The sequence below is a fragment of the Ascaphus truei genome, chromosome 4 (genome assembly GCF_040206685.1).
Source record: "Ascaphus truei isolate aAscTru1 chromosome 4, aAscTru1.hap1, whole genome shotgun sequence".
Taxonomy (NCBI): domain Eukaryota; kingdom Metazoa; phylum Chordata; class Amphibia; order Anura; family Ascaphidae; genus Ascaphus; species Ascaphus truei.
Genome location: NC_134486.1, coordinates 48,450,026 through 48,474,751, shown reverse-complemented (window position 1 = coordinate 48,474,751; position 24,726 = coordinate 48,450,026). Strand labels below are relative to the sequence as shown.

Here is a 24,726-nt window from a genome sequence, read left to right as displayed (position 1 = left end):
TTACTTTTTAGTAGGTATAATTTTAAACTCACCTGGATCAACTAGTGCAAACCGTTTTTCACGCGTCAGAGTAGCTCTTTCTTCCTGATTAAACATTCTGTCTAACATCACCATTTCTGCAGAAGGATTTATCCGCTGAAATACAAAAACAGCAAAAACTCCATAGACTATGACAAAAACAAAGCCATTATGTATGACATGACTAAATAAAAATATATTTATATTTTGTTTACATAATCTGTATTGATTGGTCCTTCAGAGTCAAACCCATCTATTTCCAGCTTTTGGGACCCTATGGTCCCAGAGATGTTTACAATTGTTTCCCCAAGCGTAGAATAATTATCAGGGGAAGCAGCATGGCCGTCAAGGTCAGTCTTATTCTGTGGGCCAAAAGAAAGCTGCGATTTCATCAGGAGCTAACGTTGCAGTATTCTATTGGTCATGTTGTTTTTTAATGGCAAATTAAATGCAAAATATCTCGGGATCCAGGGGGTCCCCAGAGGGTGATTCCACCTCAGCTTAAAATAATTATTACAAAAAATACCAATATGGAAGAGATTGCTGCTTTACGTGTTTATGGGAAAAAATTATATGAAATTGCTTTGTAGAAGTGCGTGCAACACAGAAGCTGTTTAATAAGAGTGCATGAAACAACCAATAAAGAAATTAGTTTAACAAAGTGTACCATTGCATCTTCCAAAAGCAGCCAGCGCTTCTTATTTGCATTGTTACATAGTAGGTGAGGTTGAAAAAAGACATATGTACATCAAGGTCAACCTATGTTAAATGCAACCAAAACCCCCCAGTGAAACATCCTCCAATGCTGTCTCAAAAGGGGAAAATTAAATTCCTTCCTCACTCCAAATATTGACAGATTACTCCCTGGATCAATATCCTTCACCTTTAGTTGTGTAGCCATGTGTCCTCTTGGCTACTAATCTCCCCTACCTAACACATATGCCCTGGTACCATCACAGGCAGTGTTAGGGTTAAATCTATGCCCTTGCTGCTGCAGCAGTAAACAACTCCCTTGAGTGACAGGGGGGTGGGCCTAAGGCCTGTATGCTGCCCTATGAGGGGCTCAGACCTAGGACCCTCCCCCTGGGTACAAAAGGGGCTGCAGATCCAAATTTAGTGTTTGTTGGAAGTGTGGAGCCAGGGCTTGGCCACCTTCCTTCCCCTCCCACAAAGGAATGGGATACTACCCCTTACTCCACCAGGGAGTAGGGGAGCAAAGGGGGCTGAATCCCTGGGGGTTGAGTCCAGGGACCCTAAGAAGAGTGTATCTGTTGTATGCTGTGTACGGATGTACAAGAATAAAGACCAGTTGCTGCTTTTATACTCCTGCCTGTGACTGCAGTTTATAAGGGGGAGTGCGAGAGGGTTTTCCTGCAGGAACTGGTCCCAGCTCGGATGGGTCCTGCTGGAAAAGGAGACACAACACCCAGAAAGAGCTGAGAATATCCTGAAAGCCTGTCCTGTCTTCCCCACTAACATCAGCGGACACTCAGCAATACTGTAAGCCTCACAGGTACAGCACAACGAAAGTAAGGTAACAGTGAAATCTCCTAGATGGTGGGGGAACACCTGTTACACTTATTTATTTGGTATGTCCCTGCAAATCTTTACTTTCTAAAAAGATGTCCAGCCTTTTTTTGAAGATATCTATTGTATCTGCCATCACAGTCTCTGTGGGTAAGGAATTCCACATTTTAACTGCCCTTACTATAAAGAACCCTTTCCTTATTACTGGGGAAATCTCCTTTCCTCCAACCTTAAGGGATGACCCAGCATCATTTGTACTGACCATGGGATGAATAGTTCTTTTAAAAGCTCCTTGTATTGACCCTGAATATATGTATATATAGTTTTTATATTCCCTCTTAGACGGCTCTTTTCTAATGTAAACAAATCTAAAGGAGATAGCCTCTCCTCATAAGTCAGATTTTCGATCCTTTATTAATTTGGTGGCTCTTCTCTGCACTTTTTCTAGGTCCATAATGTATTTTTTGAAAATCTTATTTGCCTTTGCAGATACTACATGACATTGGGCACTATTGCAAAGCCTGCTAAGCATTCCTAAACCGTTCTCCATCAAGGATTCACCTATTTTTTTTATCATTTATTTTGGAAATTGCCTGTTTAATCTTGTTTCCCAAATGCATAACCTTACAGTTAACTGTATTAAACCTCACCTGCCATTTACCTGCCCACGTTTTCCAGTCTATCTAAGTTCTTCTGGAGAGAAATTCCATCCTGCTCTGATTTGACTTACTTGCACAAATTTGTGTCATGCGCAGAAATGGAGACTTTGCTCTTTATGCCAACCTTAAGGTCATTAATAAATAAGTTAAAAAGTAGGGGTCCCAGTACCGATCCTTGGTGTACTCCACTCACAACTTTACCCCAACCTGCAAAGGTTCCATTTACGACAACTCTCTATCCTTCAACCAGTTTTCAATCCAGGTGCAAATATTTTTACAGAGTCCAATTTGCTTGATTTTGTACGCTAACCTCGTGTGGCACTGTATCAAAGGCCTTTGCAAAATCTAAGTAGACCACATCAACTGTATTACTCTGATTTAAATTTCTACTTTCCTCCTCCTCAAATAAACTAATAAGGTTAGTTTGGCACGACCTATCCTTCATAAATCCATGCTGAGTATTACTTATAATTTTATTATCCATTAGGTATTCCTGAATATTATTCCATACTAAACATTCAAGTTGCTTCCTCACTATTGATGTTAGGCTTACAGGTCTGTAATTCCCCGGTTGTGATCTAGCTCCCTTTCTAACTATAGCCACCACGTCTGCTTTACACAAACCTTATGGTACTGAGCCTGTGGAAATGGAGCTCTTAAATATTAAATGTAATGGTTTGGCTATTACTGAACTTAGTTCCCTGAGAACTCTTGGAGTATACCATCGGAGCAAAGTGCTCAATTTAATTTAATTTTATAAAGCCGCCAATGTACTTCTTCCTCAGTTAACCAATTGTTCGTTAATATAGAGGTTGTGAATTCCTCCTGTAGCACTATTGTTGCAATTGATTCTTCCCTGGTAAATACAGATGCAAAGAATTTGTTTAATACCTCTGCCTTTTCCTTATCTACAATAATTTGCCTGCCCATCTCACACTGATAGGGTCCTGTATTTTATTTTCTTATCTTTTTGTCATTAAGGTATTTAAAGAACTTTTTAGGGTTGATCTTACTTTCTGTCGCAATCCTTTCAATTTTTAATTTTTGCTAATCTGATTGCCCTTTAGCAACTTTTGTTACCTTCCTTCTAATTCTGATATGCTGCCTCCGTACCTTCTGACTTTAAGAATCTAAATGCCTGCCTCTTCTTTTCCATTTCCTCCCCTACTTGTTTATTTAGCCATATTGGTTTACACTTGTTTCTTTAATATTTATTACCCAATGGTATACACTAATAAGTGTGCTTTTCTAACAATCTTTTAAAGACTGCTCATTTATCTTCTACATTTTTTCCTGCGTAAACGTCATCACGATCTATTCCGTGTAGATTATTCCAAAGTTTATTCAAATCTGCCTTTCTAAAATGTTAAGTCTTTGTTGAACCCGTATAATATGGTTTTTGATCATTTATTTCAAATGAGACTATGTTATGATCACTGTTTCCCAAATATTCCCGGACTTGAATATTTGTTGTTACTTCTACATTGTTTGATATTACCAAATCCAGTATTGCCCCTCTCCTGGTTGGTTCCTCAATAATTTGGGTCATGTAATTGTTTTATAGCACCCCCACAAACCTGTTTCTTTAGTTGTAACGCTAATCTCATTGCTCCAGTCTATGTCTGGATAATTAAAATCACCCATTATGCAAACATGACCCAGTTTTGATGCTTTCTCCATTTTCAAATGTACTTTGGCTTCCTCAATCTCACAGATATTTGGTGGTTTATAGCATATTCCTACAAACATTTTGTTGTACTTTTACGTCCATTGCTAATTTCTATCCACAAGGTGTCTACATTTTCATAATTCCCTTCATAAACATCTTCCGTTATAATAGTTTTAGATTCGGTTCAACATATAAACATACTTCATCCCCTCTTCAATTTGCTCGATCCTTCCAAAAAAGGGAATAACCCTCTAAATGAACAGCCCAGTCATGAGTTTCCTGCCACCATGTTTCAGTAACGGCTATGAAATCATACTGCTCCCTTGTAGCTATTAATTAAATCTCCCCCATTTTATCTGTCAAGGTTCTTGCATTATAGCAAGCATGCATTTAAGGTTTTTTCCATTCTGTGCTCCTGTTATCTTATCTGCTCCGGCCTTCCTACTCCACCTCGATTTAGTCTTTAGACGTTTTCTAGTATTATCTGCATTTAAAATAGGTCCCCCTATTTTACCTCCACGACCCCTAGCTATTTACCTACCCCTAGCTATTCTGTCTAGTTGATTGACTGTTTCTTGTCCTCCCCCCTATTTCCTAGTTTAAACAATGCTATGAAATTGCTTTCTAGAAGTATGTGCAACCAGAAAATGTTTTATATGAGTGCATGATACAACCTATGAAATAAATTAGTTTAACAGTGTACCATTGCATCTTCCAGCAGCAGCAAGCGATACTTGTTTAGCATTGACTGTGTCTTCTTCAGAAGTTGTGTGGCCACAGACTCAAATTCATTGTCCACTAAAAAGAAAAAGAAAGCAAGCTGAGTGAACTTAATAATAGCCTTTCAATCAAAAGTTGAACCAAAAAACACTGAATTCACGGATTGTAGCAAAAACGCAAATAGTTGAAGAGTCTCATGAATAAAGATACAAAAGAACAATATAAAAATTATACCAGAAAAATAAACCATTAGGCACTGAATCTGAGATTTAGCGTACATTCAATAAGATAGATATGGTTTAATGCTTTGGGCGCCCAAGGACTTAGCTACACCTTCATGGGGTCCGGCACTCCACGGCACCTGTCGAATTGCCCGTTTTTGTAGGGGAGATTACATTCTTGGTGGAACGCGGTCTTACAGGGTGGGGACTCTTCTTCCGTTTCGTCATCAGTGACGGAGCGTCACGTGATCGTAAGCCCCTCCGGCACTCTTAAGTGTTAAATCCAGTTTTGCTATGAAAGAAAATAACTGCTACCTTTGAAAATAAGGTACCAGAGCAAAACGGGACAACATTTTTCAAAGAACCAACACTGCACCAAAGCTACTGGCCCAGAGTGTATGGTTCCTACAAGAAAACTTTATGTAATGAAACTATTTGGTGGAGATGTAGATCAGATTTGCATAGAGTTGGACATAAAAGTATTATTAAGAACAATAAGATGCCAAGTTTTTCATGTACTTACTGTTCCAAAGGAAACCATTCCATGCAAAGCTGGCAACACGGTGACACAATGAGTGTTTGCCAGAACATGACAAATCATTATTATTTACATCCCTAACATATCTTGAAACATGCTGATTTCGCTTCCACTCTTATCAATAACTGGTATACATCAGCAATTATTTTATAGAAGTGTTTTTGTTAGTTTAACATTAGTTTGCTGTTCTATGTTTAGCCATAACTCCAATAATAAAAGTTATGTATAACTTTCAAGAGAGGTTGCAGGGATGTAGTAGGCATGATATTAGGGGGATAGACAGCAGGTTATAGCAGCAATTCTCATTTAGAACCCCCCTCTGCCCAAATTAAGACTATTTTTAACCTTATATGAACCAGGGTGTCCCCCAGAGCTTAATCACGGCACTCGTAGGATCCCTAGATTGGCGAGATATTTAAAGGTTTTGCTTTTCCCAGTACTTGCAAGGAAAAACTAAGATGGCTGCAGGGTCACCCAATCAGAAGCTGCAACATCAGCACACAATTATGTCACGCTTTCTATTGGCCACCAGAATGAGGCTGACTCTAATGCCCATATTGTTCCTCTCTGAAGAGAATTCTTGTAGGGGAATTTTAAAATTAAATATCTCAGGAACTGGAATTCCCCATAGCTTGGTGTGGCAGAGTTCAGCTCCGGTGAACCCCTTGTTTCCAATAAGGTAAAATATACCTTATACATATATATTTTTTATGATCCAGAGATATTCTTCTGCAAAATCACAGGGCTCTATGTAACAAAGGCAAAATGTAGGCGGACGTTAACTTGTACTGAAATATACCTGCGCCGGGCCGCGCCTATATATTAATCTGCATATGTCTGCGGCGCGATGAGGGATTTATGGAGTAAATGGGAGGAGTTGGGGTGGAGTTACATTAGCATATTGGCACAAGTCTGTGTGTTAAGAATAATGCGGCTTGCGTTACTTTTCTTGACAGTTTTCTGCGTTGGTTTCCTCTGTCACCTTAAACGTGGTGTACGTCTTTAGCCTGTAGAAACACCCCTAATAAATATGTTGCGTTTCAGACAGAACAAAAATTGCTCATTATTTTTTACGCAAATGCATCAGCGCAGATACTTTCTTGATATGTACACTACATAAACTTTTGACAGAAATTAAAATGGCTACCATTTTTCCCATAGAAGACATTCAGATTAGGCTTCAGTGATGAATGTTTATTTTAGCTTATCTAATTATATTGGAGAGAACAAAAAGCCGTGCATGTGGTATATTTTTAAGAGCACTTTAATGTTCTGTGCTTTTTTTACCTGCTACATTAGACTGCCACTTTAAAACCTTTTCTCTAGTTATTTTTCTACACTCAACATAATAAAGCAAGTTAATGCCCACGATACAGCTACTGCTACCCAGCCAATTCTTTCCCTTATTTATGTATTTATTTTAGCTACAGCATTTAAGAGGCTTTGTTCGAAACCTGGAGGCCTTTAATTACTGCTTGAATTTATTAGAAATTATACTAATTCAGTTTCCGCAATAAAATGCAGATATTATAGTTTACAACTAAAATTGAAAAGATTATCTGTTTAACGACTGTTAAAGATCAACAAAAGTGCAACAAACAGGTTAACTTCACAGTGTAATTTAAAATCGAAAAGAACTCGATTACCTTTTTGCAAATCTTCTTTCGTCGGTAAGGTTCCCTGCAATACATGGTATGGGAGAAGCCTATGAACAGCATCGTTTAATGACCTGAACTGGGCTGTATCTGGCAGCACAGAATGCTCCTGGTCCTTGTGCAACTGTTGAAGAATTCTAAAATAATAAAGTTGATAAATTACCTTTTATAAAGTTATAACACCATTTTTATTCTGTTGAAAATGTAAAAACCAAAAATAAACCCACAGGGATCCCTTTGTCAGCTGTTTAGACGCCGGCCTCTTCAGTCCTCCGGGATGACCTTCCACCTAAGGAGAGAGAAAGATGAGAATCTGTGATCTTTCTTTAAGTCAGTTACACAGTATCCATAGCAAACATTTGCAAACACTTGTCTTACAAATAATACCTGAATCTCTCCACAAAAGAGATTTAATAAACATTAACCCCCAGATTCATCAAGCTCTGTTACGGGTTAACGCACAACCCAGATAGGCGTCAACTCCCATTGACTTAAATGGGAGTTTAAAGCCTGTAACACATAAAGGAGCTTGATGAATCTGGGGGTTAGACGGTTAATTTGAAGTACTAAAAAACAAACATCTTATCTCTCTGAAAAAAAGCATAGGCCATTACAATTGATGTGATCATATATTTCCTGTGCTATTTAAAAATGCAGTTGCCCCCCAAAATTGGATGCCTTATATCCTTTTGGGTGCCCAAGGACATGGCCTGTCCCTCTAGGTGCCCCGTGACCTAGTAGCTATCGGTCTAGGAAATTTGACAGTGGATTGCCAGGACATGTCGCCACACATATGCGGCAGCCGGGTGTATGTAACCTCAACCCTTAACCATGACCCCTAAACCTAATTGCCAACCTAACTCCAGCGATCAAATGGCAGCGAAACGGCCACGGTCAACTGTCTCGCCGCAGCAACGCGGCCGCAACGAAGAGTCCCATTCTGGTGGCTACATCATAATCTACTTGCTCGGTTTTGTAGGGAAGATCGATATCTTACACAAAGAGGAACAGCTGAGGGCTCCTCTTCCATTTCGTCATCAGTGACATAGTGGTCACATTCACACACCGGGGATACTGCGGGAGACAGGGGTAAGTAACCCCTAACCTCTAAACCAATATCTCCAATTGACCAGGGTCAAGTGTCCCACAGCGGCAAAACGCCCACAACCAACTGTCGGGGGCTAATCGGCCATGACGAAGAGTCCAATTCCAGTAGCTACATCATAATCTACTTGGTTGTTGTAAGGGATCGAGGGACACGCGCCTTACAGCGGGTCCCCGTCACCCCGTACTGCCGCTCGTCCCAGGCCCCCTCCCCGTCAGCTCCTTACCCGCTCCGGTCGGACGCCACGCCGCTCCTCCGCGGCACACGCTGCCTCCGCCCACACACTGCAGGGGCGCGCACACGGGAGTGTTACAGGGCGCGCGCGCACCCGTCCTCTTCTACACTCCTCCTGCAGCCTTGGCTCCACCTCCCAGCAGCTGGAGGCTATTCCCACTAGGGAACACCACACCAGGCATCCTAACTTATCCCTGGGAACCGCTCAGTCAAGCCCCCGCTCTGCCTCTTGCTCCCATTGGTTTTCCGGCATTTATAGTTCCTGTCTGCCCTCTCCTTCCTCGCTCTGCATAGTTTTCCTGTGGCTCTTGTAGTACGGAGGTCTATGCCTGGCTCTCTTTTGTGTTGCAGCTCTCGCTCCAGTCCCTGCCCTCGTTTGATACCCTTGGATTTGATCTCGGCTCTCGTTACTCCCTGGACTCGGCTTTGGACCTCACTACGCTGCTCTCTCCTGACCCTGACCTACGGCTTTCGGATCTCTACCTTCGGACCTCTGGCACCCCGGACACGGCAAGTATCAGGCTAACCCTTTCTCACCAGGCCCGGCAACGCATCTTACCACACTCCGGGCACCCCCTCACTGCTGTGGGTGCGTGTTATACCCTTACCCACCTCAGTATTGGGGACTGGCCAGGTCTGCGGGCAGTCAAGCAAGCGTTACAGTTGTCTTTGTAGAGAGGATTGATATCTTACACAAAGAGAAACGGAAAAGGAGGGCACCTCTTCCACTTTCGTCATGAGTGACGGAGCGATCACATGATCACGAGTGCCGAAAGGACCATGGCACTCAGGTGCCGCGGCTCCTCCAGCACTCAAAGGGTTATAGCAGATTACAAACTTTTTTTTTCTCACTTTTTTAACAAATGTTTTGAATTTAATTAAATTTGTATTTAAAAAGGCCAATTTCTGCTGTTTATTTTCACTTTCTCCACTTCACAGAGCCGTTTTCCATGCAGACTAAAAAGGATCTTACCAGAGAAACTGTTGCATCTTAGGCCTCGGGCATGGTCAGCACAGCTGAGGCGCGCTGCTGCTCGAAACTGAGCCCCTGCAGCCGCAATGAGAGCAGCTTTAGCAGGGGCTCGCGCACGCTTGCGGAAGCGTGTGTCTCACACAGTTTTGGCCCGCCCCCGTCCCGCCCCCTGACGGGGGCACTGTTTGGGGCACTATGTCCCAGGCCTTAGTCTTTTCGGGTAAGGTTCTTTGAAGTATACAAATGGCACTGAGAGGGGTTTAGCAGGTATTTAAATTGTATGGTATATATTCCTCATGAACAGTAAATACATCGTTTTGTGTTATAATTCATAAGAATGTCTCTAAATGGGTGACAGATTCCAGTTTGGTTCCGGGTCCCCAACCTTCTGTGACCGCCTCGGTTCTCAAGATATTTGAGGGGGTTTAGTGTTAGCGTGTGACCCGAAAAAACTACAAGCATGGCAACTGGGTCACCAATAGAACACTGTGACATCTTCTAATGTCCTAATGTTGTTGCATCTTTCTATTGGCCTCCTGAGCAAGCCTGACCCCCCCCCCCCCCCCGGCCACAATGTGACCAAATCCCGTTAGTTCTCGGGAACCAAGAAATCCATGGAGGTCGGAGCACCGCGGGTTACCTCTGAGTGACCCACCAGTTCAAGTAGACAAAGTAGACAAAGAAAAGTCCCCCTACCCCTCCCCAAATAAAACTTTGAGCAGAGTAGACTGCGCTTTAACAGATGTACGTGCCTCAGGTAACACAATAACTTCCAATTGCTGATATTTCATCCTATTCTATCTTCCTACTCTATCTTGCTATGGTTGCTCTAATAACTGCACACACTTGAAAAAACCTGTAAAAACCACAGGAAGCTTTCTGGCATCCAGCAGTGCTTCTTATTCTTGAAAATCAAGAATAATAGCAAAGTGTATGCCTGCTATGTTAGAAGGCTGACACAGACAGCTATTGAGGATCTACTCTCTGTTCTATCCCATCTGCAAGTCCTCAGATTTATAATTTTGTGTCGCTCTGATGAGAATGTGAATATTATTAGTGTTTCTGATGTCATATAATGGACGCATAAACGTTAGTATCATTATTCGGAGCTAATTTGATCAGAGTAATAAAATTAATGATATTTCTGAAGGTTTCTAATCTCAGTAGCTAACAAAATTATCATTCAAGATACTGAGAGAACATCATTTACAGGGAAACACCAAATTCTACCATAAAAAGGTGCACATCTGAATAAATATGTATTTGTGTATTTTGTCTGATGACTGTAGTTACTCCTACAAACTCTTTAGAGAAGAATAAATAGAGATACCAGAGATGATCGTAATATCTACATTGTAAACTACAGTATGGGACAATAAAATAAAACATTTATCATCATATCTGATGTTTCAGCATTTTACCTTCTTCCAACTATATTATATATTTTTCTAGTAATTTTTTTTAATCGGGAAATGGTTCCTGTCGTGTATTTTAATCAATCTGGTGTTTCAGGGATTAACGTTGGTTATAAATTGTGTTAAAAATACAAGAATTGTTTTTGTGGCCTGTCAAGCAAGGCCTGGGCTGTATAGGACTGAGGTTATCTCAAGTAAACATCTTTGTCAGAGATGGGATTAAAATATGGCTTCCTAACACTGGAAATAAACAGGACAGTTTAAATGCATATTGTTTGGAGGGTTCTGCAAAGTTCAGGGGTCGTGGCTAAGAAGGGATTCCATAAAAGAGTAAATATATTAAATATAAGATAGCATTGGTCTGACATCTATTTGCAAAAATAACAAATACATAGTTGTAACCGTTGCAATGAGACTAATCAAATGATGCCAAACATTTCATGATTAAAAGGTGCAAAAAACAGATATCCATAATAAACTGGGACCATTACACCCTGGCAGATACATATTTTGTTCAATACATGTTTTGTCAGCGTTTAACTTTTGTGGTGGTAGCGGATAGATATGATTGCAACCAAGCAAGGGTAAATATTGACTCATTTGAAGTACCTTGCGGAGACGAAAGTCAAGTTGGTTAGTTTAGCCGTGTGTATTAACCCTGGTTGCATATCTAAGTCGCTTGCTCACAAGTGTGCTGTTCATGACAGGTGGTATGTTGGGACGGATTGAGGGGAGATATTGTTCATTTGAAGGACCTTTGCGGAATGTGAAAAGTGTGTTACCTAGATAGCTGTGTATTAAACCCTGTCCCATATACAGGTCACGTGCTCACAGGTGTGCTGTACGTGACAGCTCCTATTGTTCTTTTTGTGTTTATACTGCTTGTGTTATTTTAGATCAGAATAGCTATACATTATTAAAAGCCATTATCTTACATTGTTGCAGATTTAACCAATACAATATTAAGCACATTAATTAAAGTTTCTAACCTCCACATTCTGTAAATGCAATCCTACTTTTTCTTGCAGTTGTGCCATTGCTACGGAGTGCTGTAAATGTTTACCTCCAGCGTTGTGTCCTGTGAGATTAAAAATAGCATTAATTATTGTACTTCAAACTTAAAATTATGCTTTGAAACTTCCGTACGTTAGAATGAAATATCTGAAGAACTTACATTTTCCCACATTATCTTTCATGTATACAAATAAGATAGTTACATAGTTACATAGTAGATGAGGTTGAAAAAAGACGTACATCCATCAAGTTCAACCTATGCTCAATTTAGACAACAGATACTTTATTCTATATCTATACTTACTTATTGATCCAGAGGAAGGCAAACAAAAAACCCCATTAAGGGGAAAAATTAATTCCTTCCTGACTCCAAGAATTGGCAATCGGATTAAGCCCTGGATCAACATCCTTCCCATGTATACTTATTTGGTATATCCCTGTATACCTTTCCCATCTAAAAAGATGTCCAACCTTTTTTTGAACAAATCTATTGTATCTGCCATCACAGTCTCCATGGGTAATGGATTCCACATTTTAACTGCCCTTACTGTAAAGAACCCTTTCCTTTGTTGCTGGTGAAATTTCCTTTCCTCCAACCTTAAGGGATGGCCCTGAGTCCTTTGTACTGCCCGTGGGATGAATAGTTCTTTTGAAAGCTCCTTGTATTGTCCCTGAATATATTTGTATATAGTTATCATATCCCCTCTTAGACGCCTCTTTTCTAATGTAAATAAACCTAATTTAGCTAGCCTCTCCTCATAAGTTAGAATGTCCATCCCATTTATTAATTTGGTGGCTCTTCTCTGCACTCTCTCTAGTTCCATAATGTCTTTTCTTAGGATTGGTGCCCAAAATTGTACTCCATATTCAAGGTGTGGTCTTACTAATGCTTTGTAAAGGGGCATAATTATGTTTACTTCCCTTCCATCCATTGCCCGTTTGATGCAAGATAAGATCTTGTTTGCCTTTGCAGCTACTGCATGACATTGGGCACTATTGCTAAGCCTGCAGTCTATAAGCACTCCTAAATCCTTCTCCATCAAAGATTCCCCCAATATATCTCCATTTAATTTGTAAGTCGCCTTTTTATTCTTGCATCCCAAATGCATAACCTTACATTTATCTGTATTAAACCTCATTTGCCATTTACCTGCCCACGTTTCCAGTCTCTCCACGTCCTTCTGAAGAGAAATTACATCCTGCTCTGATTCTATTACCTTACACAATTTAGTATCATCAGCAAAGATGGAGACTTTGCTCTCGATCCCAACCTCAAGGTCATTAATAAACAAGTTAAAAAGCAGGGGTCCCAGTACCGATCCTTGAGGTACTCCACTCACGACTTTAGCCCAACCTGAAAAAGTTCCATTTATGACAACCCTCCGTTGTCTGTCCTTTAACCAGTTATCAATCCAGGTGCATATATTATTACTGAGTCCAATTTTCTTTATTTTGTACACCACAAATAGATATCATCGTGCAAGAGAACTGATGGGTAGTAATAAGGCCAAACCATCAAATTATGTATTCTTCTGCCATAGTATGTGTAGCCAGGTCACCTGATAGCTACTATTCTGCCCTGTACTGGCAGTAAGCCTTGGTACAATCAGGTTGCCAGTAGTTGATATGGGGTTTTCCCCCTCCGAGGAGCTGCACTTGAGTGACAGCGGGAGGCGGTGACATCCAGCCTGGGCATGCCCAATCATGAGAAAGACCTGGTGCCCTCCTCCTGGCTGTACTTAAGGGCAGTGGCACCCCAAATTCGGGAGTGCCTCTACCCACTTGAGAGGGGCAGGTCACACAGCCAAGAGCCTGATTATTGGGGCTTCTCTGGTCCTCTTCCCTCCGGGGGAGAGTGAGTGCGTACCATATCTCTGCGGGTGCCCTTAGCCTGTAGTGAAGGTCCAGGGACCATCCTTCAGTGGTAGCTGAGAGACTGCATCGGGCAGAACTGTGCCTTGTCATTGTGCTGTACAGTGAGGACAGTAAACCGTTCCTGTTGTTATACCTCCTGCCTGGTGTGTGACCTTACTTGGGGGGGGGAGAGGTAATCGTTCTACCGTGGGAGATCATCTTCAGTTCCCTGGAGCCTACGGCAGATGGAGGCGCTGCACTGCTAAAGAATATGTAGGGTATGAACCCCAGAAGCCTAGTCCTGTGTCCCCACTACCACCGGCGGACGAGTCAGCCCTCCTGTTACCAGCAGGTATCATGAACCACATTCGTAGTAATGGCCAAATCTCCCACCGGGTGGGGGAAACACTGTTACATATGTAAGAGATAAGATATGGGTAAGAACTAGATAAACTTTTGAACTCCCATTAGAAGTGGGAGGTCAAATCCACAAATGATCTATGTCATATTTAAATCTGTACAGCATGTGTCGGCCTCGTTATTTGATTACAGACAGTCCTTGGTTATCCAACGGAATCCGTTCTGGAAGTAGCGTTGGGTAGCGAAACCGTTGTAAAGTGAGTCCCATGTTAATCAGTGGCGGTGAGCGTTGGATAACGCATTCCGGCCCATAGGGTTGCACTGTAAAGCGTTGGGTATGCCATTCGTTGTAAAGTGAAACGTTGAATAACGAGGACTACCTCTATGTTTTCTGTTGTTAGTTGACAAAAGTTTACAGCTACAGTGGAAGGGAGTAGTGTTAATCTCCTTAGAAAATATACAGTATCTTTTATATAATCATGCTAAACATCTTCATACACGCCTAACACGAACTACAATTTTGTGTCAGCAAGCACCATAATTACTAAACCTGGTAATGAAAGGTCTAACAACCACTGAGACTCTGGGGTGCACAGAGGAATTTGTCGTATGGATTTTTTTGGCCAGCCCCAATGTTCAAATGGTCTCTCTAGTTTCTAATAAAACCAGTTTGAATTATGGAAGTGTGCAGTTTTTTTAACGTTGTGTACAGCTACATGTTCATTTTTAAAGTAACTGAGAAGTCAACAAAGTAATCAACTGATCTTTAAAATAATCTGTGTTTAAAAGTGAAATGATAAACAGCAATTCATCAAATATCTCATAGCTCATATCACTGTTTAGTAGTGTTCATATATATACCGCGGGTATGAGGGGGGGAGGGAAAAGGGAAAGTAGTAGAAAACCCTGCTCAGCTAATAGTGTATAGTTAGTAATGTAGATACGGTGCTGTACTGAGAAATGTGCAGTAGATATACCAAAGAAAGAAAGTACTCAGTTTAAGTTAGCACTCAAGTATCAGTAATGATGAATGTCAATATTAAAAATAATCTTTATTAGAATACATATGATTAAAATAAATGGTGAAATGAAATGAGTAGAAAGGGAGCAAAAATTAAGGGTTAATTTCCTATTGGAGCTTGGAACTGTGGTTTAAATAGTAATGTTACAGTCCCCTAAGTAGCTCTCCTAAGGTATAGTTTGTGTTCTATATCATTGAAATCATAATGTTCAACCCTTGTGGTATACTGAAATGCTCTCTGAATGGCAATCTAAGACTATACTAATGATTAGTAGATTGCTACTTCTAATTAGACCCCTAATATCAGTCTCATGATGTGGCAGCATCAGATGACTATAAGTCCTGAGTGACGAGGGCTACAGTCTCTGTTTTGGATACTAATAATACTACCCCCTGGCCACGGGAGAAAGTATATATAGTATAGTAGCTCTAACTGATTGTGCGCAGTGAAATTCAGCAGCAGTTGAGCTGCTGAGCTGCACTGATAAGCTGTGTTACAGGGGTAAGAGAGAAACCAGCACCCGTGGACTGTAAGCTGCTAGGCAGGTATCGTAGCTCTGCCTGTAGCTGGGAACAGAATCAGCCACAGCTAGACTGCTGGTTCTCCCGGCGTGTGGCTGCGATCAATGTCCGCAAACATATGCTCCACCGAGTAATGAAGCCTGCGCCCTGCCTCCCCACTCTCTGTGCTAATCAATGAGTCTCTCACTCCTGAGTATCAGCTGAGAGACTCTGTACAGCAGGGCTATGCGGAGAGGTGAGTCCTGCGTCTGTGCTAATAGCCCCCTGGGTTAAATGTCAGATGTTCTTGCTGTTAGATAATATTGATGGCGTTCAGAACCATTCACCTCATAAATCGCAGCCTTAGAGTTAAGTAATAAAACACAGCTTGCTAAATACATGTAGAATCTGATACTGCCACATATGTTAATAAAATTGCCTCTGTCGACGATCGTTTCGCTTGTTAAGCTTTGTCAAGACTCACTAGTGTTCATATGCCTGATTTCTGAATATGCATAAATTATGTGGGTAAATGAAATTATTTATTGGCCCAAATTCAGCTGTTCAACCAAAGTACCTGAATATTAACACATGCTGTATGGGGGTAAGAAAACTGTAAGTTAAATATGTAGTTCCCCATTGGTCCAACTCATGTTTAGTAGTACTGTATTATCATTCTCAAAATTAAATACTCAAATTTCCCCCAAATCTAAAACAAAAATGAACCTCTTGTACTAACCAAAAGTTGCTCATTTTAGCATGATCCGATTTACAGTTTGACAGTGAACATGTTAGAAAACAGATGGTCTACACATCACCATGTCTGCACAATTATCAATACAAAATAAACACATCTGTATACCTGTTAATGACGCATTGCCCATAATAGTTGGCAAATGTTGTTGTCTCAGGCTATCCTGGGTTTTCAATGATGACATTGGTGAAATGTGGTTCTTCTGAATCTGCCACATTAAGATAAAAAAAAAATCACATAAAAATATTGCCTCAGATGAAAAACGTTAATTTGCCTTTAATCAGATTTTTTGTGAACTAAAGGGGTAAAAATACATTCAAATGAAAATGCTTAAGAGAATAAATATTTTATAGAAAAGTAAATTATCAATGTTTCTACATAAACAACTACAAAATAATAGTCAAAATAATTAACACTTTTTTGTTTTTTTTCAAAACGACAAATATTCCATACCTGGCCACAGGAAAATGTCTGCTGGGAGCCTGGTGTGGAAACTGACAGATGATGAGATTCATTGATTGCATCTTGGGTTCTTTTCTGCTGTTGATCTTCAATAAAATGTTCTCCTCCTGTAGAAGTCTGAAAAGATGGTCCCATGCTTTGAAGCATTGTTCCAGAACTTACAACAGTGAAGCGGTTAGGAGCAGACATGTTAGGGCCACCAGATGACACTGATGTAAAACTTGATCTACCTTGAGCAGTATTTCCTTGACCAGGTGACAAATGTAAAACTGTAGGTGATACTTGTGGCATCTGTCCTCCAACCATTTGAGATGATCCGTGGTTTAGAATTACTTGTCCTCCAGGTCCCGTAAACGTCTGACCAGGAACAAGCTGCAAAGCTGTATTTGGACTGTTTAGCATTTGCCCAGAATATGGCTGATTAGGCCTAACCATGTTGGTTGTATTTCTGTTTAGCATAACATGATCTGCCGATACTTGATTGGGAACAAGATGGGATGGTTGGGTCTGAACAAGCTGAGCATTTATGGTCTGAACATGGTGAACTGAACTAGAATTTACAGAAAGGCCTGTAGGAATGAGAAACTGGTTTGAATGCCCATGCGGTTGTCCCATAGGAGAATGGATAACAATGCTACCTCCCGGTTGCTGACCAAATGGTTTTCGAGAGCTCTGCTGATTAGCAATATTAACAGGCATTTGCTGACCAACTGCTGAATTTTGAGGTGAGTTTCCAGGAACAAAAGGGACCCCTTGATGTATATGATGTTGTTGCATCCCTAAATTATTCACATTGTATTGTTCTACTTGAACAGGCTTTGGTTGAATGTTAATGGGCATTTTATTAGCATTTGGTGCTAAACCTCTCTGGATAATAATGTTATGAACAGGTAAAGATGACTGGAAATTACCACTTGATGGTGGGCTTCCAAACATTGCATTACCATTGTGAGACTGTCTTTGAACTAATAACCCCCCACTGGCATTTGCAGATGATTGCTGTCCACCTTTAAGTATAATCTGTGACCCATCAAGGTTATTAATAGTCATCATGGGAGACTGATTGTTAAATGAACCAATTAACTGTATCTGCCCAGAATTACTATGGTTACTGTTAGACATTTGCTGGCTGGGAATACTAATTCCCACATGTTGCATAAAACCGTGTTGCACACCAACAGTATTGCCTGAAAATGAAGGCCCAACTTGTTGCTGTACTACAGGTACATGTGTCACTCCTACTGAATGTAATGTTTGACCTGAATAATTAGGAACATTAGAAGCCTGAGTAAAGGATGCTGATGAATGAGAATTAAGTGGAACATTTGCAAACTGTTGGTTGGACCCTATACTGGCATCCAGATATGCTTCTTCTGCCAATGTCTGTTCTGTAATATTGGCCTCCTGCAGCGATTTTTGAAGAATGTCAAAGGGCTGATCTTCACTGAGATCAGGTATAGGGGAAGATTCAAGCTCATCTTCGAGGAACTGAAAGCTATTTGATAACTGTAGTCCATCACTGGATCCATCTCCCATTTGACTATGCACACCTTTGATGGATGATTTAGAATCAGCATGCTAAAAGAATGAAATTCACAAAACATATTAATGAAAAGTCTCCCGTCTATTTTTTACCACCCCAAAAACCCCCAGACATAATTAGCATACAATATGGGATGTGACCTCATGTACATAGAATTGATCATTGTGCATATTAAATATCAACTAACTAAGGAAGGTTGCCGTTTAAAAAGAACTGTAAATATATACACAGTTTGAGATACATACATTTAATGACTTTAACAGTGAGTGTTCACACATATGTGCAACATTACAAGCAATATTTTTCTAAAATATACTGCAACTTACAAATTCAGCATTGAAGAGGTTCACTCATTTTTCCAGAAAATATCACCCCCCCCCCCCAGCCCTCCCCCACCAAAAAAAAAGTTCAATTAAATAATATGAAACTCTTTTGTTATTCCCAAGGATTTACTCAGAATGTAAATAACCAAGGCAGACTAATGGGCTACAACATGATTTTTGGAACATCGCTCAAAACGTCACGGGGAAAAAACAAGAAAAGATTGAAAAACATTTAGAGCATCAAGTTTAAATGTAGAAAACAAATCTGGGTATTGTTTATATATATATATATATATATATATATATATATATATATATATATATATATATATGCAAATATAACTGTATGCTCATCTGCATGTCTTAGGCAGGTCTGCAACCCCGCCTTTCCCCATTATCACCCAGCATACAGCACTTCCACTGCAGCAAGGGATTCTGGGAAATGACATGCAAATGAGCACACAGTGTCACTTTTTGCCTCAATAACCATTTTTAACATGGTTCCCTATAGGCTTAAGCTTGCTGCATGGTCACAGCTTTGAGCACAGCATATATATATACACACACACACATACAGCAATACTGATTAGAGGAGAACTCTTGAAAGCTTGTCCTATTACATAAATTGTTAGTCCAAATAAAAAAGGTATCACCTAATACTGAAGTACTCATTTATTCTGCACTATCACAACTGGACTAACACGGCTATTTCCATTTTATATATACATACACACAAACACAAAACCAAACACTGTGCTCTATCAGAAGAACCTCATCCCAAGCATGGTGGTTGGAGTGTAATGGTTTGGGGCTGCTTTGCTGCCTCAGGACCTGGACGGCTTGCCATCATTGACAAAAACATGAATTCTGCATTGTATCAGAAGATTCTAGAGGAGAATGGCAGGCCATCCATCCAAAAGGGGGCAAGACAATGCTCCTAAACATGCAAGCAGATCTACAAAAGAATGGCTGCAGAAGAAGAAATTCCGTGTTTTAAAATGGCCTAGTCAAAGTTCGGACCTAAACCCCGTCGAAATGTTGTGGCAAGACCTAAAGGGAGCTGTCAATACCAAAACCAATGTGAGACTGACAAGCAGTCAGCAAACACTTTGTGGGAGTCATTGTTGCTCAAGGGGGCGCCACCAGGTACTCAATCTAAAGGTTCACATACTTTTTCACACATGGATATTGAATGTTGAATCATTTGTGGATAAATCAATGTGGAAAAAGTATCATGTTTTTTTGTGTCATTAGCTTGATCAGGTTATCTTTATCTATTATTAGGACTTAGATTAAGACCTAATAACATTTTATTTTTGAAATATGTGAAAATCCTTAACTATTTTCCTGGGTTTATACTTACACTTCCAATGGCGAATATGGAATTTGAGTTGGATGCAGAAAAGCCTACACTTGTTAGTTCGTCGCCGGCCTGTGAAGCATGAAAGCATAACTTAAATCATGAAAAACCTTTAAAAAAAAACATAAGCACATTTTAAAGCACAAGAACAATACTTACAGACTTACTGCCGGGTCCATGTAGAAAGTAATTTAATGCCTGCGGATCACTTAAAAAAGGATATAATTATTTTAGTTACATATATTCAAGTTACATTCTAATAGTTATTCATTTCACTAGTAATAACAGCAAAAACCTTTATTAGAACTGAAAAGTAGGTTTAAATTCTCCAGGGGAACTTGCCTGAAATAGAATCATGCCTGAAGAGTCGAGATGGGCAAATGTATTGAGAGAGGGCACAAAAGAAAAGGAAAGAGAGACGAGGAAAGAGAGACGAGGAAAGAGAGAGAAGGAAAGAGAGAGAAGGAAAGAGCGATTGATTTTGCTACTGTCCCAGCACACCTTTACACAACACGTGGAGACACGTGTGCACAAAAAGGAGCATACATGAAATACCTGGGCGATATGCCAATCTAGCTCATGTGAAAACACTTGGCATATCCAAATTAGCATATATCATAGGTGTCCTCTTTTTTTGTGCACAGGTGTCTCTCCACATGTTGTATAAAGGGGTGTTTGAGGGGATCTATATAACATTTGGGACTCAAATTTGAATGTTGGCGAATAATTCACCCATCTCTACTGAAGAGGCCTATAGAGATTTGGCATTATCTTTTTTTCCAGCAAGCCAATACCTTACCCCCTTCTACTGTACCTAACGCTTCATTTTTAATATTTTACCATCAATGAAAGATGAAACAGCCTGAAAATGTTATTGAGAAAACAAACAAAAAAAAACGAGAAAAAATATTCCCCATTCTGTTTAAAGTCTTTAAACACCCTATGCAGAAATGATTTCGTATATTTTAGTCAAGGAGCAGCAAAACCCTTACTGTAATTAATAAAAAAAAACAGGAGCTATTTTCTACAATCCCAACCACAAGAACTAGCAAAATAAATTATTATTATTATTATTATTATAATGATAATACAAAACCAAGATATGAAAGAATCTCTGTACAAAATATAGATACCGTAGCTTGTTAAAAAAAAGCAACAAAAGGAAAATATGAGATTGACTATCACAGATTGCACCTTTAAATTATGATGTGTAAATATTTGGTTTCTCTATTACTACCAACCTTAGGCCGCGCATATAGTGCCAGCGACCGCGACGCGTGAAGTCACCTGTTGCTGTCGCCGCTAGCGAAAGTTGTATTTCACTTTGCAGCAGCGTCGCGGGCGACCAGGCCATTGATTGGTTCAGGGGCAGTCACATGAGGCGACAGCCCCTAAAAAATCAAATATTGACGGCTGCAAAAAATCGCGTTGCCACGTCACTTTGTCGCCGTTGCGCTTACTATAAGCGCTCGCGGCGGCAACAATGCATTTGTTTTCGGGCGACGTCGCCATCGCCGGCACTATAAGCGCGGCCTTAAACTTCTAACTCAAGAATTCCCTTTTACAGCAAATATATCATTCTAATTTTCAGATTAAAAAGGCATTGTGTTCATGCCTCCATTAGGTTTATTTCCTTTTTAAAATGTAGTGTATCCTATAATTAAGCATCGCAAATTGAACAGTAAAAATCAAGTGATGATACAATAATTTCGTTTGATAAAGTGTATTCATTTTTAGAATACTTAAATCAGTTCAGCTCATGTTTTCTCATTACTTAAACAACAAATGGTGTTCATTTTGATACCAAAATACATGACCATGGAATTTAAATAGATTATGTTAGGTTTACATTTAATCTGGATATTTAATATATTTTTTTCAACGAAAATAACTGGAATCCACCAAATTGGTTTCAGTGGGTTTAAACTTTCATATAATGTTGATTATTGAATGAAGTGGAGCTGTTTGCTAACTTTATGAAGCTAAATTTGATCACTGTACAACTTGTTTTACACACGTATGTTGATGTATTTATCTTTCTAAAGTTAAATCATCAATTCCTCCTTGGCCCCGCTTTTTTCTTTACATGAATAGGAAGTCGGGTATCCAGAATTGAACCGTGTTCATTTCAGTTCCGAGAACCTCCTACTTCCCGAGACACTTACAAGGTGCCTCCGGTACTTCATGGAGGTTTAAATCCTCTGTGTCACGCGGACTAATAAGAAGCTGCGACATTAAGTATCACAGGAAGCAGGAGGTACCCCGAGCTGAAATTAACCGGGATCCCCTGCTTCCAATATATGTAAAAAAAATTAAAAAAATAAGGGGAGGCAAAAGAACACTGTAGGGGGAACTGTTCATTTAAGTGTCGTCTCTCTTTACTTTATACATAAGTAAATTAGTTTGGCATGTAGTGTAAAATCACTTCAAATTACCATCGAAATTGTCTGCTCTGCAGAACATAAGGCTGCGTCCATAGGACTGCAGCCGTACGGAGGCGCGCGGAGGCTGAGGGAAAGCGGGTGCTTTCACTGGCCTTAGACCGCGCGCCGTCCGGGGGCGTGTCGGGGGGGGGGGGCCTGTGATGTCACTGAGCTGGTTCGGCCTCATTGGGCGAACCGCTCACGTGACCGGCCCTGCGCTCCCATGAGCGCGAAAATCTAAAATTTGTCTAAGACCGGAAGCGTGCGGAAGTGTGCGCGAGCCCCTGATAAAGCCGCTCTCATTGCGGCTGCAGGGGCTCACTGAATAGCGTCAGCGCGCCTCAGCACGGGTCAGCGCTACTGGACACAGCCTAAAAAGGAGATTGCACATTTTACATCAGACTCTTTTGCTGAACTAATGATGGTCCTAATTTACCTATCTGCATTCTTTAATTCTGCTAGTAAATACATAGAAACATGGATGGTGTCAGTATTTTAATAAAGAGGAGCCTTAACTATTCAAATAAATGTTAACCTGTACTGTACCAAATGAAATCCAACACCAGCAAGGGAAATTGGGCCTCAACCGAGAGAATAAATGGGAACAAGCCCTAACGAAGTATATAAGGCAAACTTTAAAATGACAGGAGCCTGAACTGACAAAATGAATGGCCATAAGTTAATGGAAGCTTGCCATGAGGAGAGGATGTTGGGCCTGTAGAGAAATACATGGGAATAATAAAATGAATTTGAGTCTGTACTGTGTGTACATGAATTAAGAGGCTTTAAATATGCAGCCACTGATGTTCCAAGTGTACTCATCTAGATGTAGTGAAGGTATCCAACTTGGGACTAAGCAAGGACTGGACATTAAAACGTTTTGTCCTAAAACACTCAGAAATGTTCTGCATTTGCTGAAAAGATATTCTAATGCCTCAACTGCATCCTTTTCTAGCTAAAAATGGCTGACATCTGTTGAGTTGTTGGTGAGTTATTAATTCCCATATTAATACACAAATATACCAATCCATAGTTTGCAAACTATAAATGTGAACTTACCCAATGAAATCAAGAAGACCGGAGTCGTCGTCATCATCCATGTCAGCTAATTAGAAAAATAAATGTTCTTTAAAACACTCATATCCAGTGTATTATAAATATAAATGATTACCAGAAAACACTGAATAAGTATAATATGAGTAGACTTCTTTCTAGCAATAGTTTTATGGTACTGTGCAGTAAGAGAGCTTTCTAAAACGGAATTGTAATTTAAGAAAGCAATAATCAATTAGATGCAGGCCCACTGCCAATCATTTTAGACTACTAAGCAACTCCTTCATTGCAGAGTCTGATTTTAAAAAGCAGATATAGATAAGCATTTTCTCACACTACTAATTGCAGAAAGTACCTTATGTTCCAAAGCTTTAACAAAGCTGATGTTCTTGCCTTTTATGAGTGACCCCATCTTCCAATACAATCAGCCGCTTCATTGTGGTAAGTATTAACTCGTAACACAGACGAAATAGATTTCCTACAAAAAGAAAATATTTCATGTAAGCTGCCCTGGCTCTTACAGTAGTTTTTTTTTTAATTATTTATATTATATTTCATGATACTGTACATGTTTAGTTCTTTAAAAAGGCCCTTCAGAGGCAAAGGAACAGAGTTTGTTATCTTCTAAGTTTACATTTGACAGAATCAAGGAATAACTTTCACATTAGTGCAAGTATTGTTTTTTATTCTTACATTGTATTGTTAACTGCTGAATTCAGCCCTCTAAAAAATAAGCACATTCCATTTGTGAGACAAAGAAATACAGAAAGATACGTTACAGACAAGTGCAAAATGATGGGAGAAAATTGAGTCAAAGGGAATAAATGTGTGTTGCCAATATTATATTAGGCACAATACATAGTATATTACAAAGACAATCTCTTGGTGGACCATCTCTTCGCACTATTTGAAATGTTCAAAATATTTTTTTTTCTAGTTTCTGAAAAAAACTCCTGAGGAATTTTTGGTGCTATCGCCACCCCAGACAATAGCAGTTATTCAATAAACTGCGATGGTGCCGATCGAGGCACTATCACACAGCATTTCCGACACGCCCAATGTCTACACGCAACAACCTCCTGACTTCCCAAGGCAGGAACACAGTAAGCACTCACAAGGTTTTTTTCATCCAAAAATCACAATGTCACGTCATGGGTAACCACTGGAACAAAAATGACGTGGGAGCAATCGGAAACAGGTCTCACAGTGTAGGACAAAACTGCTCGTCTTTGAGAAATCTCCTTTACCTTTTTATCTCAAAAACATACCTTGCATCAGATTTCAATTTCTAAAAAATATTCATGTGAAATTATTTTCGCAAAGG

General features: G+C 40.0%; 1 protein-coding gene across 2 annotated transcripts in view; it reads right to left on the bottom strand.

The window, feature by feature from the left end:
* Positions 1-24,726, bottom strand: part of BICRAL (BICRA like chromatin remodeling complex associated protein) — a 47,738-nt gene that overhangs the window by 5,429 nt on the left and 17,583 nt on the right. Inside the window, exons 2-12 of one of the 2 annotated variants that reach the window (XM_075595741.1) lie at positions 23,796-23,880; positions 23,409-23,454; positions 20,086-20,134; positions 19,930-19,998; positions 16,692-18,278; positions 16,347-16,446; positions 11,724-11,812; positions 7,235-7,296; positions 6,999-7,144; positions 4,577-4,671; positions 33-135 (exon numbers count right to left, since the gene is read on the bottom strand). In XM_075595741.1, the coding sequence (XP_075451856.1) occupies positions 33-135; positions 4,577-4,671; positions 6,999-7,144; positions 7,235-7,296; positions 11,724-11,812; positions 16,347-16,446; positions 16,692-18,278; positions 19,930-19,998; positions 20,086-20,134; positions 23,409-23,454; positions 23,796-23,814 (2,365 nt within the window). In that variant the 5' untranslated portion in view covers positions 23,815-23,880. Of the gene's footprint in view, positions 1-32; positions 136-4,576; positions 4,672-6,998; positions 7,145-7,234; positions 7,297-11,723; positions 11,813-16,346; positions 16,447-16,691; positions 18,279-19,929; positions 19,999-20,085; positions 20,135-23,408; positions 23,455-23,757; positions 23,881-24,726 lie in introns of both variants that reach the window. The other variant, XM_075595742.1, reaches the window with a different exon arrangement.